This window comes from Mustela erminea, chromosome 18, assembly GCF_009829155.1.
Source record: "Mustela erminea isolate mMusErm1 chromosome 18, mMusErm1.Pri, whole genome shotgun sequence".
Lineage (NCBI taxonomy): Eukaryota > Metazoa > Chordata > Mammalia > Carnivora > Mustelidae > Mustela > Mustela erminea.
In genome coordinates this window covers 48,162,711-48,181,079 of record NC_045631.1, presented here as the reverse complement: position 1 = coordinate 48,181,079, position 18,369 = coordinate 48,162,711, and the positions used below count along the sequence as shown (strand labels likewise).

At 47.0% G+C, this 18,369-nt stretch overlaps 1 protein-coding gene across 14 annotated transcripts in view; it reads left to right on the top strand.

The window, feature by feature from the left end:
* Nucleotides 1-11,193: 11,193 nt before the first annotated feature.
* Nucleotides 11,194-18,369, top strand: part of BPTF (bromodomain PHD finger transcription factor) — a 160,194-nt gene continuing 153,018 nt past the window's right edge. For 13 of the 14 annotated variants that reach the window (XM_032321924.1, XM_032321921.1, XM_032321920.1 and 10 more), the window contains exon 1: nucleotides 11,194-12,056. In XM_032321924.1, the coding sequence (XP_032177815.1) occupies nucleotides 11,420-12,056 (637 nt within the window). In that variant the 5' untranslated portion in view covers nucleotides 11,194-11,419. The remainder of the gene's footprint in view (nucleotides 12,057-18,369) is intronic. The other variant, XM_032321925.1, reaches the window with a different exon arrangement.

Below are 18,369 nucleotides of genomic sequence, written 5' to 3'. Positions count from 1 at the left end.
TCTTCACAGAAGTCTTCCCTCCTCACCCTATCCAAAGTAGCGTTGTAGGTATTACCTGTATACAGTAGGTGCTTAATAAATATCCACTGAATAAGTGAAGGCACCCCAAGGATATTCCCAGCCCCATGAGTTTGCTTCCCCCATTCCCAGAGGCCAGGATAGCTTGCCTGCATAGCAAGTCCTTCCCCCCAATGGTACCTCCTTCTCTGAGCACGTACAAAACTGGCAGCCCTCACGCATCAAGCGGTTCCAGGCCCTTCAACCCTGAAATAGTCCTTCCCTTCACTCCCAAGCGACCAGCTGATGTCTCCTTGTGCACATTCCACAACAAGTCTCCCTTAGTCTCTCTCCTCCATCATGCTAGAAGTGCTGGAAGGGGACCAGTGACATGCAGTTCTACCCTCAAGGAGCTTTCTCTACTTGGAGGCAGAACAGATGTGTGAACAAGCAAATACAACACAGTGGGAAAACTGCAGAACAGAAGCGCTGCTTTGGACTAGGTAGTATTTTCCCAAGGTAGAAACGAGATCCCAGAGGTTACATAATGTGCATGGAGCCAGGATTTGAAACCAGCAGCACGCTATGTATTTTATTTTATTATTATTTTTAAAAAGATTTTATTTATTTATTTGGCAGAGAGAGACACAGTGAGAGAGGAAACACAAGCAGGGCGAGTGGGAGAGGGAGAAGCTGGCTTCCCACCGAGCAGGAAGCCCGATGTGGGGCCCGATCTCAGGACCCTGGGATCATGACCTGAGCCGAAGGCAGACGCCCAATGACTGCGCCATCCGGGCACCCCTACCCTATGTATTTTAAACCAAGTTGATGGTGATGGTAATCAAAAATAAGGAGATTCAGGGCGCCTGGGTGGCTCAGTCAGTTAAGCGTCTTGACTCTCAATTTCTGCTCAGGCAATGATCTCAGAGGATCCAGCCCTGCATCAGACACCATGCTGAGCATGGAGCCTGCTTAAGATTCTCTCTCCTCCTTTCCATCTGTCCCCTTCCCCACCCCCTGCTCATGCTCTCTCTCTCAAAAATAAAATAAAATAAAGAGATGCACATGCAAGGCTTGAGGGAGGCTGAGTAGAGCAAATGTAGGCAAGAGGTATGCGGCTTTGAGCAAATGAAAGTTCACTGTCAACATGCTTTAAAATACATAGGGTGCTGCTGTTTTCAAATCCTGGCTCCATGCACTAGCTAGGTGAACTTGGCAAATTATGTAATCTCTGGGATCTCGTTTCTACCTTGGGAAAATAATACGTAGTCCAGAGCAGTGCTGTGAGGATTAAATGAGATAACATTTCATAATGTACCCATTTAATCAGTGATACTTTTAAATTACTGCTGATAAACATTTTAATTTGTTTTTTATGTAACTCTACCCCCAAAGTGGAGCTCAAACTCATGACCCGGAGATCAAGAGTTGCATGGTCTACCAACTGAGCCAGCCAGCTGCCCCAATAAACATTTTTTTTTAAAGATTTATTTATTTATTTATTTGACAGAGATCACAAGTAGGCAGAGAGACAGGCAGAGAGAGAGGAGGAAGCAGACTCCCCGCTGAGCAGAGAGCCGGATGCGGGGCTCCATGCCAGGACCCCGGGGACCATGACCCGAGCCAAAGGCAGAGGCTTAACCCACTGAGCGACCCAAGTGTCCCCCCAATAAACATTTTAAATACAGGGGAAAAGGCTTTTAGCATGGGGGCACCTAGGTGGGTCAGTTGGTTAAGCGTCTGCCTTTGGCTTGGCTCTTGATCCCGGGGACTTGGGATCGACCATATGGGGCTCCCTGCCCAGTGGGGATTCTGCTTCTCTCTGCCCCTCTGCCCCTCTTCCTGCTCATGTTCTCTCTCTCTCTCTCCAAAAAATAAATAAAATCTTTTAAAAAAGCCTTTTAGTACAAAGTTGTTCGTGAAGTGCTGTTGATCGCAGGAAAAATTTTGAAGTGAGCAAAATCTTCTTGATGGAACATTCTGTGACCATTAACTTGAGAGCATGTATTGTAGAGTCATAGATAAGGGACAAAATGCTGTATATGGTGTCATCTTGGCTATGTAACTACATCCCCAAAGTCCCTGGGCCTCTCCAGCCTATGGGTTTACATGAGGCTATATTCACCTTGTATTCAAATTTCTCCGCCTCAGTGCCCCCACCTGCTCCTGCAGACCTCTGCAAAGGCCCTAGGGGCCCTAGGGAGTAGCTAGAACATATTTGCTCCTTGTCCCACCACCGCAGTATTCAAAATGTAGGTTCTTGGTAGGCATAGCTACTCTTTTTCCAGGCCTTTGCCCCTGCCAGCCTCACAAGGACACCTTCCTCTGGGGGGCGAACCATCTGGTTTGCCTGCACCTGAGATGTTCCCTGGAGTGCCAGCCTTTTAGTGCCCAAACACGAAAGTCCTTACAACTGGAATAGATTGGCCACCCTAGCTCACTGGGCAGGGGACTTCAAAAGTTGCAAAGTCTTTAGGTCCCCAAATGGGGTTTGTTTTCTCAGCAGGATCCAGGCTCTGTTCCCCCCAAGATAAAGACAGATGGATTGCAGAGAATGGGGTGAGCAGAATATTCAGGCTTGAATTCAGGGGACTTTTATCCCTGGTCCCAGGGAAGTGAGACAACTAATCAAAAGGTTGCTTCAGGGGCGCCTGGGTGGCTCAATGGGTTAAGCCACTGCCTTCGGCTCAGGTCATGATCCTGGGATCGAGCCCCACATCGGGCTCTACGCTCAGCAGGGAGCCTGCTTCCCTCTCTCTCTTTGCCTGCTGATCAGCCCACCTGTGGTCTCTCTCTCACTCTGTCAAATAAATAAATAAAAATCTTAAAAAAAAAAAGTTGCTTGAGAAACAAGTGATCAGAGTGCAGGTCTGGACAAGAAATGCTGGTCTAGGGAACATGAACTCATGGTGGCAGCTGAGGTCACAGGAGGGACTAGAGGATCCAGGAGATTTGTTAAGTAGGACAAAAGCTTGAAAATCACGACATCTGAGCCAATAGGTAGAGGGACACAAGTCCACGAAAGAAATGAGGCGAGTGGCTAAAGAGAGAGGAAGAAAAGTAGGATTCGAGGTTTCCAGCTTTGGGGCGCAGTTTCCACCATCAGTCCTTGGTTTCCATTTGACTGTGTCTTCCCCCCGAGCCAGGGTGAGTACTGTCTGATCTTTCCCTAGACTTCTCTTCCTTTTATTCCGGTTCCTGAAGTGGAAGTGATTCCCCAAATTCCGTATGAGGTACTCTTTTCTCTCTGCACTCTCTTCCATGACAGTTTTCTCCTTTTTTTTTTTTTTTTTTTTGAGGTTTATTTACTTGTTTTAGAGAGAGAGCGAGAGAGCACAAGTGAGCTGGGGGAGGGCAGAGGGAGAGTGAGAATCCTGAAGCCGATTGTGTGCTGACTCGGGGCTCCATCCCAGCACCCTAAGATCATAACTCGAGCCAGAACCAAGAGTCGGCCACTTAACCGACTGCGCCACTCGGGTACTGCTCCTTCCACAACAGTATAATTCGTCCACGTAGCACCCACTTTCCTCTCAAAGAGGCTGGTTCTCAGATTGTTCCTCTAGCATCAATTTCTCCAGAGCTTGTCCACATTTCAAACTGTCTTCTGGACATTTCCACTTCGTTTCCCCACCAACAAGCCGAATTCAGCCTGCCCAAGAGGAAACAGGGCGGGATCATAATCATAGACATTAGCCTTGGAAGGAACCAGAGAGGTGACTTAATCTAGACCTGCCAAACCAGAGAGCCAGGCATGCACTAGTGCACAGTGAATGAGATCTGGGTGGGTGCGGACGGTCATCCTTCCAGCCCTCAGAGTGGCTGGGGACTCTGGCCCTTTTACGTCTGTCCACTACGGCCTCCTCCTCTGATGGCCCTATGAGAGTGGGGTCTGATAGTGAGCGGAAGGCCGCCTTTGGCAGTCAGCTCCAGGGCACCTCACTGCCTGTGAAGAGATGCTGGTGGAACTTGTGTCCCAGGTGGCCAAGGGACAAGAGGAGCAATCGAGTGGAGAGGGAGAGATGAGTGAGTGTGTGTGTGCTTGGATGGGGGTTGGGGGGTGGGGGGGGTTCTGGTGCAGGCTGCTCAGAAACTCAGTCTTTGCATATTTAATATTAGAAAATTTTGTCTGTGACTGGTGTACCACAAATGATGTCTAAGAACTGAGGTGACCATTGTATTTAAAAAAATTTTTTTTGGTATTTTTAAAATTTTTAAAAATTAGCTAATTTATTTGACACAGAGAGAGAGAGCACACGCAGGCAGAGAAAGAGGAAGAAGCAGTCTCCTCAATGAGCAGAGAGCCCCAGGCGGGGCTCAATCCTCAGACCCTGAGTCCATGGCCTGAGCCAAGGGCAGACACTTAACCCCTGAGCCACCCAGGCACTCCTGATATGACCCTTCTAAACACGCCCATGTGTTCTGCAAATTAGAGCCTCATCGTTATTTTGAATGACGAGCTATAAAAATGTTTGATTGGATCTAAAATCCACAAGAAATGTTTTAAGCACATTTGTCAATGAAAGAAAAAGAAGAGCTTTAAATATAACTTAAATATAATCTCTACTGTTGTAAATGTTCCAGTGGTTATAAAAGTCCTTTCAAAATTTTTTTTTTTTATCACCTACGACTGCAAACAGTTTCTTGTCATTTAAAGAGATCGCTGCTAAAGAGTCTGGATCAGGAATTGCATGAGCTATTTAAGACACAAAGCTGAGGATATAAAATTGGGTATTCAAGTTCAAGTTTCTCATTCAGTAAAAAAGAGCTGGGGTGCCTGGGTGGCTCAGTCAGTTAACAGCTGCCTTTGGCTCAGGTCATGATCCCAGGGTCCTGGCATGGAACCCCGAGTCAGGGTCCCTGCTCAGCGGGAGCCTGCTTCTCCCTCCTCCACACCCGCCTCCCCCACCGCCGACTTGTGCTCTATCTCCTGCTAACTCTCTCTCTCTCTCTCAAGTAAATATCTTATTTATTTATTTGAGAGAGAGAGAATGAGATCCAAGCAGGTTTCTCAGGGTAACAGGCAGAGGGAGAGGGAGAAGCAGGCTCCCTGCTCAGCAGGGAACCTGATAGAGGACTTGATCCCAGAACTCTGGGATCATGACCTGAGCCAAAGGCAGATGCTTAACTGACTGAGCCACCCACCCAGGTGCTCCTCTTTTTTTTTTTTTTAAAGTCATGGTAATATTCTTTTTTCAATTTTAGAGTCAGGAAAGTTATTTGAGAGAGAGAGAGAGAAAACATTAGCATGCGTGCAAGTGGTAGGGGGAGTGTCAGAGGGAGAGAGGGAATCCTAAGCAGGTTCCACACCCAGCAAGGACCCTGACATGGCTGGATCTCACGACTTTGAGATCATGACCTGAGCCGAAATCAAGTCATACAGTTAACAGACTGAGCCATCCACACACCCCTACCCTCTAGTTTCCATTAGATGCTATAATTTCAAAAGTGTGGAAAGTATAGCTCAGTCCCCAGCCCCCTTCATTTATTTGTAAGGAACCTGGGGATCTATCAGGGTCAAGGTCACAGAGCTAATCACTTCCTTCCTAACCCAGCTCCCGGGCTGGCTTTCTTAGTTTTCACTACGGGTCTGTGACCCTTCACTCTCTGAGTCACTCAAGTTCAAGTCAACTCATGTTGACTTCTTTCTCTGTATGTCATTTGTCACCCAACCTCTGTCCCCTCCCAGGGTGGAGGAACCCTCCACATGATGGGAGTAAAACCCAGGTCCTCCCATCCTGGCCTTCCTGGCGGCTAGGACTCTGCACTCAGGCTCCAACACCTCAGCCTTGGAACCGGAAGCTAGCAGGGCGATGGAGCCGTGCCCAGCCCCTCGCGTTGGTGTGTTACCAGGACAAGCTGGGCCTTGTGCCAGGCAGTGACAGCCGTGCTGTCTTCACGGGTTTAGGAGCTTGATTTTGTAGCACTTTCTGGCTGCAGAATCAGAGGCTGATTCTGGGGCACTCCCAAAGATTCCGTGCGCTTAAAGCAGGCAAAGTTGGTTTCTGTTGCTTACAACCAAGAACCCAACTGCTAAAGAAGTCGGAACCAGGCTGGTTGAAGGCTGTAGACTCTCAGGGAAATGGGGTAATGGTGGTTGTGACTGTATAGTCTTTTGAGGTGGATGGCAGAGAAAAATGCATCTAATACTGAGGGTGGAGATTGGGAAACGCCACAGCAACTAGTGGCAAAGTAATTCAACCAGATACGTGTCACCTGGAAGGAAAGGCAAGTCTTCTGAAGAGTGAATGGCTGTAGCCATAGAACATATAAAGGATGTGAGAAATTTGACTGTGGGGTGTGGTGCTTCTTCCAACAGTGCCGGATCCTTGGCAGCTCTCTTAGATTTACAAGACTACATATATGCAAATATATACCACATTTGTATATATTCTGCTTTAACGCATTTTCCAAATGACCCGAAAGCTTGCTAACAAACACAGAGCAGGCAAAGGTTCCTCAGCAGGTCCAGGCTCCAGTGCAAGGATTTCTGCTAAATGGTCCCCATGCCCCAGGGGACCTGGTGGGGCTTGTGTGCACAGCCACCGCTGGGATGCTGAACAGAGCCCGTGGCAAGTCCCCAAGAGAGCATCCCCACATTGTGTTTACAGGTTTGGAGCAAAGCTTTGCTCTCTTTGGTGAACAACTCTTCTCTTTTTTCGAAACTGTTCTTAAATTTGTCCCAGACCCTGGCAAGATTGAGAGCCTGGCCGTGGAGTATCAGTGACCACATGACCTTATCATGTGGTCACTGGTACTCATGTGGCTTATCATCAGTGAGTATCTGTCCTGCTTGGCCATAAAGGGCCCAGTCAATGCCTGGTTCCTCAAGAGGGCATGGAATATATAAGAGCAGGCCTGAGCATTTCTTGGAGAAGACACAGCCACGCAACTCCTGGTATGTTTCCTTGCATTTCACTACCATCCCTCCCTTAGTTCACAGCCCGGGCCTTCTGGAAAGCTCCCATGACCAGGTGACTAAAGAGGACATTTGAGCTTGGTTTACAAATGGTATCAGCAGGGAGGGGCTATTATAGTCGCACTTGCAAATGATCTTGAAAGGACAATGGCAAGAGGAAATCTCCCAGTAGGTAGTTTTGAGTTGTATTCTTAGGGTTCTCTTTGCCTCGAGAAAGACTCTATTACCAGTTCATGGGCCAAGTGGTCAGGGACTTTGACTGGTGACAAGGTTTGGGAGAGAGGACATAGATGAACCTCTCAGAGCAGACCAAGAAAGTAAGACTATTCATGTTCTATACGAGTACTTACCAAAATGCTGCCTCTGTGAAAGAAGATTTAAGTTACAGAAGAAGCCCTACCTTGTGAATGTAGGTCAAGCTCCTTCCCTAGTCAGTGCCTGTTTAATTTGGGATCATATGCTCAGCATGGGCTTCTCTAAGGAGAGGCTGACCTGGCTATTGCTGGGTGCCCATTTTGGAAGGAATCATTATAATGGATTCTATCTACCGTGGTGGATACAGTGAGTCAATCTTCTTGGGAAGAGGTTTATACTGAATTTGGATTTTCTTTTTTCTTTTTAAGATTTTATTCATTCATCTGAGAGACAGAGAGAGAGAGAGATCCCAAGCAAGGGGAGAGGCAGAGGGAGAAGGAGAAGCAGACTCCCCACTGAGCTGAGGAGCTCAGACGTGGGATTTGATACCAGGACCTGGAGATCATGACCTGAGCCAAAGGTAGACACCCAACCATCTGAGTCACCCAGGCGCCCAAATTTGTAATTCTTTTTCCCAACAGGGATGTTTTTACCATCACCATCCTCCTACGTGGCATTAATGAAGACCTTATTTGACATCACAGTATCTTCTTTTTTAAAGATTTTATTTATTTATTTGAGGGACAGAGAAAGAGAGGATGAGTGTGGGGGAGGGGCAGAAGCAGAGGAAGATGTAGACTCCACGCTGAGTGCAGAGCCTGACTTTGGGCTCTATCTCAGGACCCTGAGGTCGGGACCTGAGCCCAAGCCAGACACTTAGCTGACTGAGGCACCCAGGTGCCGCTCACCATCACAGTATCTTATACACACATTATGGCACCGTCTTAGTCAATTTGGAACAGATTACCGTAGCCTGGGTAGCTTTTAAACAACAGAAATTTATTTCTCATAGTTCTGGAACCTGGAAGTCTAGGATCAGGTGCCAGCATATTAGGTTCTAGTGAGAGACCTCTTTTGGGTTGGAGGCTTTTGACTTCTCATTATATCCTCACATGGTGGGGAGCAAAAAGGGAAAGCACGCTCTCTCATGACTTTATAAGGCACTAATCCTACCCTTGAGAGCTTCACCCTCATGACCTTGTCTAATCCTAATTACCTCCCAAAGACTCCACCTCCTGATATCACATTAGGACATAGGGTTTCAACATATGAATTTCCTGGGTATGCAAACACTGGGTCCATAACAGCATCTGATTAAGGAACTAACTTTACAGTGAAAGGAGTAAAGAAACTGGAAGTCCTATCAGATTCACTATCCCTATTGTGGACCCCAACAACTGGAAGCAGCTGGCTTTGTAGCAGAATAGTCCATGGAAGCTACTGGACCAGCTGGAAGACAACAGCTTGAGAGCTTGGATTCCATTTATACTTGGATCCAGCGATTCTGGAGGTGTCTGTATCTTTCTCATGAGTTCCTTTTCTGTTTAAATGAGCCAGAGTCAGTTTCTGTTGCTTGCAACTAAAAACTCCAAGTAATACAAAGATACCTGTCTTGGCTGTCTGGCTAGCTCAGCTGGTAAACCATGTGACTCTTCATCTTAGGGTTGTGAGTTCAAGCCCCACATTGGGCACAGAGCCTACATCGAAAAAACAAACACCTCTCTTTGTGCCATCTATTGTATTTTTTAAAAAGATTTTATTTATGTATTTGACAGAGAAAGAGACAGTGAGGGGGGAACACAAACGGGGAGTGGGAGAGGGAGAAGCAGGCTTTCCGCTGAGCAGAGAGTCGGATACGGAGCCGGATACGGAGCAGGACCCTGGGATTATGACTAACCGGAGGCAGACGCCCAATGATCAAGACACCCAGGCCCCCTCTTTTTGTTCTTAATAAAATAATAAAATTTTAATTTTTATTAGCTTTTATTAAATTTTAATTTTAATAAAATTAATGCATTTATAAAACCTCCCTAAAATGTCTTCCTCTACTACTAGCTTGGAAAGTCCAGAGGCTGTCACCAGTATCTTATCTGTTTTTTATTTTATTTTTTAAAGATTTTATTTATTTGAGAGAGACAGAGATGGCAACAGAGAGCACAAGCCGGGAGGAGAGGGAGAAGCAGGCTCCCCGCGGAGCAGAGAGCCCAAGGTGGGGCTCCATTCCAGGACTCTGGGATCATGACCCCAGACGAAGGCAGACACTTAACCGACTGAGAAACCCAGGTGCCCTGTGCTTTTATTTAAAAAAATGTTTTTAAAGGATTTTATTTATTTATTTATTTATTCTGTAAAGATTTTATTTTTAAGCAATCTCTACACCCAACATGGGGCTGGAACTCACAACCCAGAGATCAGGAGTGGCTTTTCCCAGCCGTCAGGGGCCCTGGAACACCGTGCTGTAAATACTGCAGGATACAGGTTGCAAACTTGTAGAATCTGGGCTGTAACTGAACTGCATTTATTTTGGCCCATTTGAAGTTTTGTTTGTTTTTAAATCGACATGGTTGCCATATAGAAACCAAGAGATTTCTAGTGAAATGCACATTTCCACCTTCTCTTGAAGAATTTGAAGATCTAGCTATTTTACACCCATATTCCCACAACTGCCCTCCCTAAGCAAAACACAGGCCCTTCAGTCTTTGCCATGCCCACTTTATTTACTTTTCTTACTGACATGGTCCTTGAAGGCATGTATATTTGCCACTTTTGATACAATCGGATTATACGGAGATTACTTGGCAATTAACACTTGTATTTTCATTTCACTTGGGTTCTCTCCTTTTTTTTTTTTTTTTTTAAGATTTATTTATTTATTTGACAGACAGAGATCACAAGTAGGCAGAGAGAGAGGAGGAAGCAGGCTCCCGGCTGAATGGAGAGCCCAATGTGGGCTCCATCCCAGGACCCTGGGACCACGACCCCAGCGGAAGGCAGAGGCTTTAACCCACTGAGCCACCCAGGTGCCCCGGGTTCTCTCATTCTAACTAGTTTGTAATAAGCAACTTGGTGTACAGACTCCTGCTTACTGTCTTTCTTTAAATCGCTTTTTAGTTGTCACATACTCGATAAATATTCATGCGTTTATAAAACTTTTCTCAAATCTCGAGCTGACCTTGACTCCTGTGAGCTGAATAACTGATTTGGTCTGGCGGTGACTGACATTTTATCATCATGATTCGTTCCCTGGGCTGCACTGAGACCCGGTGACTTGTCAGGTAAAGAAATTAAAATTGTTTCCCCATAAGATAACACGAACACACAACATTTCGAAGTAGGTTTTAGAGAGTCATCTTTCTACTACTTATGAGAAACTGGGAAAAAGTTCTTGCTGGGGTGGTCGAGTTTCTGGCTGGGTCACTGGGAAAGGTGGAGGAGGACTGGAATGTAGGTGCGTTCTGGAGTTTATCTGAGGCTTTTCGTATGGGGATTTTATCCAAGGAGTCTCAGAGTGACTTTCCCTCGGGGTCTGGCAGCCCAGAGTGTAGATCCTGGCACAGCCCCCCGAGAGTTGTCTTTGGGATCGATTTCAGGACTCTCTAGAACCAAGCCTTCGGAGTTTCACGTTTCTGGGAGCTCGTCTCCCCGACCCTAGTTAATTTCCCTCCCACGCTGGTGCAGGCGGGTCCCCTCGGCGACATCCTCGGCTCTTTCAGCATCAGTTTCCTCCAAGGGGCAGGGAGGGGGACAAGTATGGGGCCGCTCCTGCCCTCCTCTCCAAGCCGCGGAGGAGGAGACGCGGAAGGTAGGACCCGCCGAGTCGGGGCTTTAGCCGGCGCTTTGCGGAAGCAGCTGGCTCCCCGGGCCTGTGGCCCACCGCACTCCGCGCGCAGAGCTCCCCTCTCCCCAGCGGCGCCAGCGCCCGCGGTCCAGCCGCGCCGCGCGGAGGCGCCCCGGGCTCCCCGCCCCCGACCCGGCGCTCCCGCGCTCCCCCTAGCGGGCGCCGCGCGGCCTCGCTCCGTCCCAGGCTCGTCGGCGGCGCAGCTCACGTGACCGCGCTCCGGGCCTGCGGCCGCTGTCGGTTCCCCCAGTCACCGAGCGAGAGGGAAGAAACAAGATGGCGGCTGAAGGCGATCCGGAGTGGGGCCCCAGCAATTCGGATTGAGCCTTCTCCCTCCACCCGCTTCCGCCGGCCGGGCCCCTCCCGCCCGGCCCCGCGGGCCTCCCCACCCGGCCCCGGCGCCCCCCACCGCCACCCCTCCGCCCGCCCCTCCCCCCTCCGCTTTCCCTTCTCCCCCCCGCCTCGGCTCCGACATGAGGGGCCGGCGGGGCAGGCCGCCCAAGCAGCCCGCGGCTCCCGCTGCGGAGCGCTGCACCCCGGCCCCGCCGCCGCCGCCGCCGCCTCCGCCCACGTCCGGACCCATCGGGGGGCTCCGCTCGCGGCACCGCGGCAGCAGCCGGGGCAGGTGGGCCGCCGCCCAGGCTGAGGTGGCGCCCAAGACGCGGCTGAGCTCGCCCAGGGGGGGCAGCAGTAGCCGGAGGAAGCCGCCGCCGCCGCCGCCGCCGCCGCCGGCCCCCCCCAGCACCAGCGCCCCGGGCCGGGGGGGGCGAGGAGGCGGGGGCGGCAGGACGGGGGGCGGGGGCGGCGGCGGCCACCTGGCCCGGACCACCCCGGCCCGGAGGGCCGTCAACAAAGTGGTGTACGATGACCACGAGAGCGAGGAGGAGGAGGAGGAGGAGGAGGACATGGTCTCCGAGGAGGAGGAGGAGGAGGAGGAGGAGGACGGCGACGCCGAGGAGACCCAAGATTCCGAGGACGACGAGGAGGATGAGATGGAGGAGGACGACGATGATTCCGATTATCCGGAGGAGATGGAAGACGACGACGACGACGCCAGTTACTGCACGGAAAGCAGCTTCAGGAGCCATAGCACCTATAGCAGCACTCCAGGTACCCACCCAGCCCAGTCGCTGCAGACTCCTTCCCCACCTCCTCTGCCCTCCCCCCTTGCTCACTCCCTCTCTGGTCTCCCCCCACCCCCACCTCCCCCCCAGACGGAGGGGAAACGCGACGGCACATCAAGTGGCAAAAAACTAGATTTACCAGAGGAAAGAGGCGCATTGTTCAAAATGGAGATTGCATTGTTGCAGTTTGCAGGCCACACACTCGCTCTCTCTTTCTCTCCCCCCAACCCCCTCTTTTTCCTCTTCAAAATTTGTGCCAGTGCAGTGTCTCCACCGGGCAGGATTGAAACTTTGGCACACGCATATCCATTGCATTCATTTTTCTCCCCTTGTTTTGGTTTGGTTTTTGGAATGAAAGAAGCCTCTTGTTTTGCAAACCTCTTTGCATTTCTAATGTGGTTTCTTTTAGATTTTTATTATATATCAGTTCCTTAAAAGGGAATTGAGGATTTAGACAGATTGTGGCACACAAACACACGCAAAAACATCCTTCTCTTCATACCCCTAGCAGTGTGGTTTTTAAAAATTGTGTTAAGGAAATGGATCAGTTGGGTTAGTCGGAGAGCCTTATCTGGTCCCGTGTGTTTGTTTTTACTCTTGAGTGCTAATGGGCTTGTGCGACAGTTGCTGGTAAATGGCTGATTAAAAACCAAAGTAGAAAATCAAACAAAACCAAAACAAATTTGGCAATTCATTCGATTCCAGATCATTTTGGTAAAATCCAAAGGGGGGGGGCAAGAAACTGCAGCAACCTGCGTCTTAACTAATTCGATCCCTTTGCTTCGCCTGAGAAATGCAGTTTCGTGTCACCTGTTGCAGAAGATGTGTAGTTGATCATGCAGACAGGATTGCTGAAGGTGAACTTTTGGACCAGCTTCTTAGTCACATGGCAGAAGTACATGGGGATTTATTACAAAATGACTTTTTTTCTTGATTCTAAGGATGAAAGTCTTCTCTGGATCTGTAATGAATTTCTCTAGGGTGACTTTTCTCCTATTTTCTCACGGAAAGTTTCTCTAGGCTGGTGCTGAGATGCATTTTTTTTTTTTTTAACACACAGTTGCTGCTTTTTATTAAATACGTAGTTGCAGATTACTAAATTGTGGGCAAAAAAAGTAACTTGTAGCAATAACCTACAAGATTTTTCCTTTATGTTTTTGTTAATCTGGATTAACTAAATTAGATTCCAGGTGTTTTTTGTTTTTTTTTTAGGATTTTATTTATTTATTTGACAGAGAGATCACAAGTGGGTAGAGAGGCAGGCCCAGAGAGAGGGGGTAGCAGGCTCCCTGCTCAGCAGGGAGCCGGATGTGGGGCTCAATCCCAGGACCCTGAGATCTTGACCTGAGCCAAAGGCAGAGGCTTAACCCACTGACGCTATTCAGGCACCCCTAGATTCCAATTTTAAGAGCATTTACAAAGTGAAGTTTATGAGGAAATAGGATTAAGATGTGTCACTTGTTTTTGATAGTGGCTAGTGTTGAAGAAGGGGTTAAATTTAGATGTTTCCATTTTTTATAAATGCTTACCTATTTATGGAGGAGTTTGAGTATTAAACCAAATGCAGGCTCATTCCTAACAAATGCAAAAGGTAATTTTCTTTTGCTTGACAATATCTGTCTGCCTTTGCCCAGTGGGAGTGGGGAGGGTGGGGAGAGGATGGGGGCCCGAGAGGGAAGGGGATGAATCAAGGGTCAAGTATTTATGTCTTGGGTGCAGAAGGTTTCATTTCTTTCATTTCTTAAATAAAAGATTTAGTATCTTTTATTGTAATAGTTTTTATGTTAAGAAATCATACGTGGTTCTTTCTGCCCGCAACTGAAAGACCCACAGAGACTGATACACACTATCTGAGGAAGTTTTTTGGGGCTAGACAGAGCTGAGGCATTTTGGCAGGGCCGTTCAGCTAACTTAAACCTCTTTGAGGGACTAGCCAATAGCACTTAGGATTGATAGCTGTGTATATGCTGAGTTAAATTACAAATTTGTGCTTAGGTTTCTCTTTAAAAAAAATACTTGCATATTTATGTACTTTCATGACATTTTGTTTTTATTAATGATACTTGTAGACTACCTTGAGGATACTTGTCCTCTCTTTATATGAAGTTAAGGATTCTATATCCTTATGTTAATCTTCTGTCTCCTGCAGTTCCTAGTACAGTGCCTTGCACATAGCAGCTGCTCATCAAAGATTGTTTGGATAAATGATTGTTAGTTAGGTGAGAGCTTGTAATAGATGAAGTTTTGATAATTCTGCAGTGGTTGCCCTAGCTCCTAAATATTTTGGATTTGGGAAACTAAAAATTGATTTAATTAGATTTTGGTGGTTTGACCAGTGAGTGGTTTTAGGAGTAAAGTTAGTGTGTTTTAAGCTACTCTTTCCTATTACTTGCCAGGCATTTGCCTTTCTTTGTTGGATGTGGTGTTAACTTGTCGGATGTTTTACTTTTTGAAACACATTATCTCTCAAGATTATGGTAAAAGGAATCATGCATTTTATGTTCTGAACCTTGAGAATATGTCCACTTGGCTAGAATGAGTAACAGTGCATGACAGTGAGCTGTTGAGGCTAAGCACCAGTGTCATTGGTTTTATTATCTGTATTTCCAGACAGTAAAGGCTAGGGAGAAGGCTGTCAGGTAAATGAGTATGCTTGGGGAGAAAAAAAATACTCTGGGACTGGTAACCCAAGAGCACAGAAAGAAATATGATTGGTGGATTTGAATCCTGTACTTTCAAGGCTAAAAAAAGGATTATGCTTTATTGGGAATTTAGAATAATTTGATTAATTTTTGTAGGCAGTACTACTGTTGGCTTAAGTACTAACATATTATTTCCTACCATAAAAAATTATTCGTTCTTCTATTCAGCTGTTGAGTGGTTTGTAGGTAATATGACTGTTGACGATGCAGAGATGTTGGTTGATATGAGCTTTTCTAAGATCATAGTTTTTTTTTTTTTTTTTTTTAAGATCATAGTTTTTTTAAAAAATTTTATTTTTTTACTAATTTTTTTAAAGATTTTTATTTATTAACTTGAGAGAGACAGTAAGCATAAGCAGGGGGAGCAGCAGCAGAGAAAGAGAGAGAAGCATGCTTCCTGCTGAGCAGTGAGCCCGATATGGGACTTGATCCCAGTACCCTGGGATCATGATTGGAGCCACTGAGCCACCTAGGCGCCCCTGTTTTTGTAGTAAGCTTTACACCCATTATGGGGCTCAAAGTCATGACCCCAAGATCAAGAGTCACACACTCCTCCGACTGAGCCAGCCGGGCACCCCTAAAATCATAGATTTTAAAAAGTATTTTCATTGGAGAGTAAAAGTTTTCCTTTTAAGGAGAAAAATTTTAAATGGGTGCATAAGACATTCACATTACAAATAATACAATAGAATTGACAGTTTATTAATTCAAAAATTGAAATCATCTAGTTTTGCTTCAGCTAGAGGCATTTGGTTGAAAAAGGGTTTTATTTATTTTTATTATTTAGAGTTATTTCAGCCCATAGGTTTTATGACATATATATGTATATTTTCAAGATTGTTTATTTATCAGAGAGAAAACCCAAGCAGGCAGGCATAGCCGGTAGAACAGGCAGAGGGAGAAGCAGGCTTTCCACTGAGCAAGGAGCCCAATGCAGGACTCGATCCCAGGACCTGGGATCATGACCTGAGCCAAAGGCAGTCGCTCAACCGATTGAGCCACCCAGGCGTCCTATGGCATATTTTTTTTAAAAAGATTCTATTTATTTGGGAGACTGAGAACAGGAGCATAGAGGGAGAGGGAAAAGCAGACTCCCTGCTGACCAGAGAGCCTGACTAGGTCTTGATCCCAGGACCCTGAAATTATGACCTGAGCCAAAGGCAGATGCTTAACTGACTGAGATACCCACACACCCCTTTATGACATATTTTTTAGATTTATTAATTTATTTATTTGAGGGAGAGAGTGCACATGCATGTGTGAACTGGGGAAGGGGCAGAGGGAGAGGGAGAGAATCTCAAGCAGATTCCACATTGAGCTTGGAGCCTGACACAGGGCTGGATCCCAGGACCCTGAGATCATGCCCAGAGCCGAAACCAAGAGTTGGGCACTTAGCCGAATGAGCCACCCAGGCGCCCCAGTTTTATGACTTGTATTGTCGATGCATTGAGAGAGATCGTACAGAAAATCTGTTTTGAATAGGTGTTTGGTGTTCTTACAGCACCTTGAAATCAAGCATTTGCTAAATAAAAACAAATCATACCTGAAACTGGATAGTTTTTTTTTAATCTTGTAAAGATTTAATTAATTAATTAATTAATTTGACAGAAAGAACAGAAGGGGAAACAGCAGGCAGAGGGAGAGGGAGAAGCAGTCTTGCTGAGCAGGGAGCCCGTTGTGGGCCTTGATCCCAGGACCCAGGGATCATCTGAGCCAAAGGCAGACGCTTAATTACTGAGCCACCCAGGTGCCCCAGAAACTGGATAGTTTTTGCTTTTAACTTGTGTGGGACTTCTGGTGTATTATACTTAGCTGGAATTTTGAAATTTGGAACCTCTGATGATGGCTTCAGAAAGCCAAAGCCCTGATGTTTTCCTGTTCGTGATTTATGTCCTCTAAGGATTATGACAGAGGAGAACAGTGGCATAGATGCCATGAACTGTAGATTTATCTGAAGCAGAATTTGTTACTGGTTTGGCAGTATTTATTGCCACCAGTGTCAACCAAATGTCTTTTTGGTATTTGTGTAATTCTGGATTGCTACAAGTGAAGGACAAAGTGCAGTAGAGATTTAGAGAAGGACAAGTTTATACCCTGTTTGGGGGAGTTGGTGTGGCTGTATCTTTCTTGGATGAGCATGTGCAGGATGAGGATGGGTAGTTCAAGGGAGGGAGCAGCATGAACAGAAGCCCTGATATATATATATATATATATTTTTAAGGTTTTATTTTTTACATAATCTCTACACCCAGTATGGGACTTGAACCCCAGACCCTGAGATCAAGAGTCACATGCCCCTAAAGTACTGATTTTAAAGTGTGGGCAGTCTTGAGTGTCCTGGTTTAGCAAGAACCTGAGTATGTGAGTAAGAAATAAGCTGTAAAGGTCTGTTTGTTGGGCTGTATCTAGAGAACCAAGCTATAACTTTCTGCCTCTCGTCTGAGGGTAAATACTGCACTAGGTCAGTGATCCTCATTTTTCAGTCTTCAGCACCGAGGGGGAGGGAAACAAAACCAAATCAACTCATGGAGATACAGTTAGGCCACTATTGCAGACCGCTTGTCCCCCCCCAGATTGAGAGGATTACTGGAGGAGCAGGAGGAGGTGGTTTCTCAAGCCCCCTCCCCCCACCCAATCTGTTTCAAATCTATTTCATTTGTGGGTATTGATGATGAGTTGGAAGATTGGGGAACAAGTGGAATACGATTTCACTGGGATGTTAGCGAGTTTAGCATAGCTTCTGTTCTGAGGATGGATTGGAAGATGAGATAGCTAGTGGGTATCTGGATGGGTTTTGTTTTTTTTTTAAGGTTTATTTATTTGACAGAGAGCGACACAGTGAGAGGGGGAACACAAGCAAGGGGAGTGGGAGAGGGAGAAGCAGGTGCTTCCTGCTGAGCAGGGAGCCCGATGAGGGGCTCGTTCCCAGGACCCTGGGATCATGACCCAAGCCGAAGGCAGATGCTTAACGACTGAGCCACCCAGGCTCCCCTGGATGGGTTTTGAAGCACTGAGTGGCAGATCAATTCAGGAGGTACTTCAGGTTCCCCAGGCCTCGACAGTATCAGGAGTGTAGATGGAGAGAAGAATGCATCCCATGTGCTTCCGTAGGAATGGTAGTGCTTTGAGTGGCGATAGGAATTCAGGATTATAAGGAAATGAATGAGATCTGTTTCGGGTATCTGTATCTGAAGAGGTTAAACATGAGAGTTGGAAGAAAGAAAATGAAGGCCCCGAAGAGTTATTAAGAAGTTGGGCAACAATGCTTTGTGCGTGGTAGAGAAGTACGTCTGATGTGTGTGGTGAAGAGTAGTCTGTGTTCACGTTCGACTCCTTGTCCTTGTGTACTTGGGGTTGGAGCTCTGTGTCGAAATGTGTAGGCACAGCAGCACTGGGGATGTTGAGGCCAGGAACTCTGATTTCTTCTGTTAGATCCTTCTTCATTACCCTGTGTCCTCCCTGTGACTGCAGATCCTTGGAGGGGGCGTGTAGGGGATGAAAAGTTGGTGGTTGTGGTGGGAGACTGATAATCTGGGTGACATGGATCGGAGCCAGTCCTAGCAGATGCCCTCCTTGCATTGAATAGATTACTCTCTT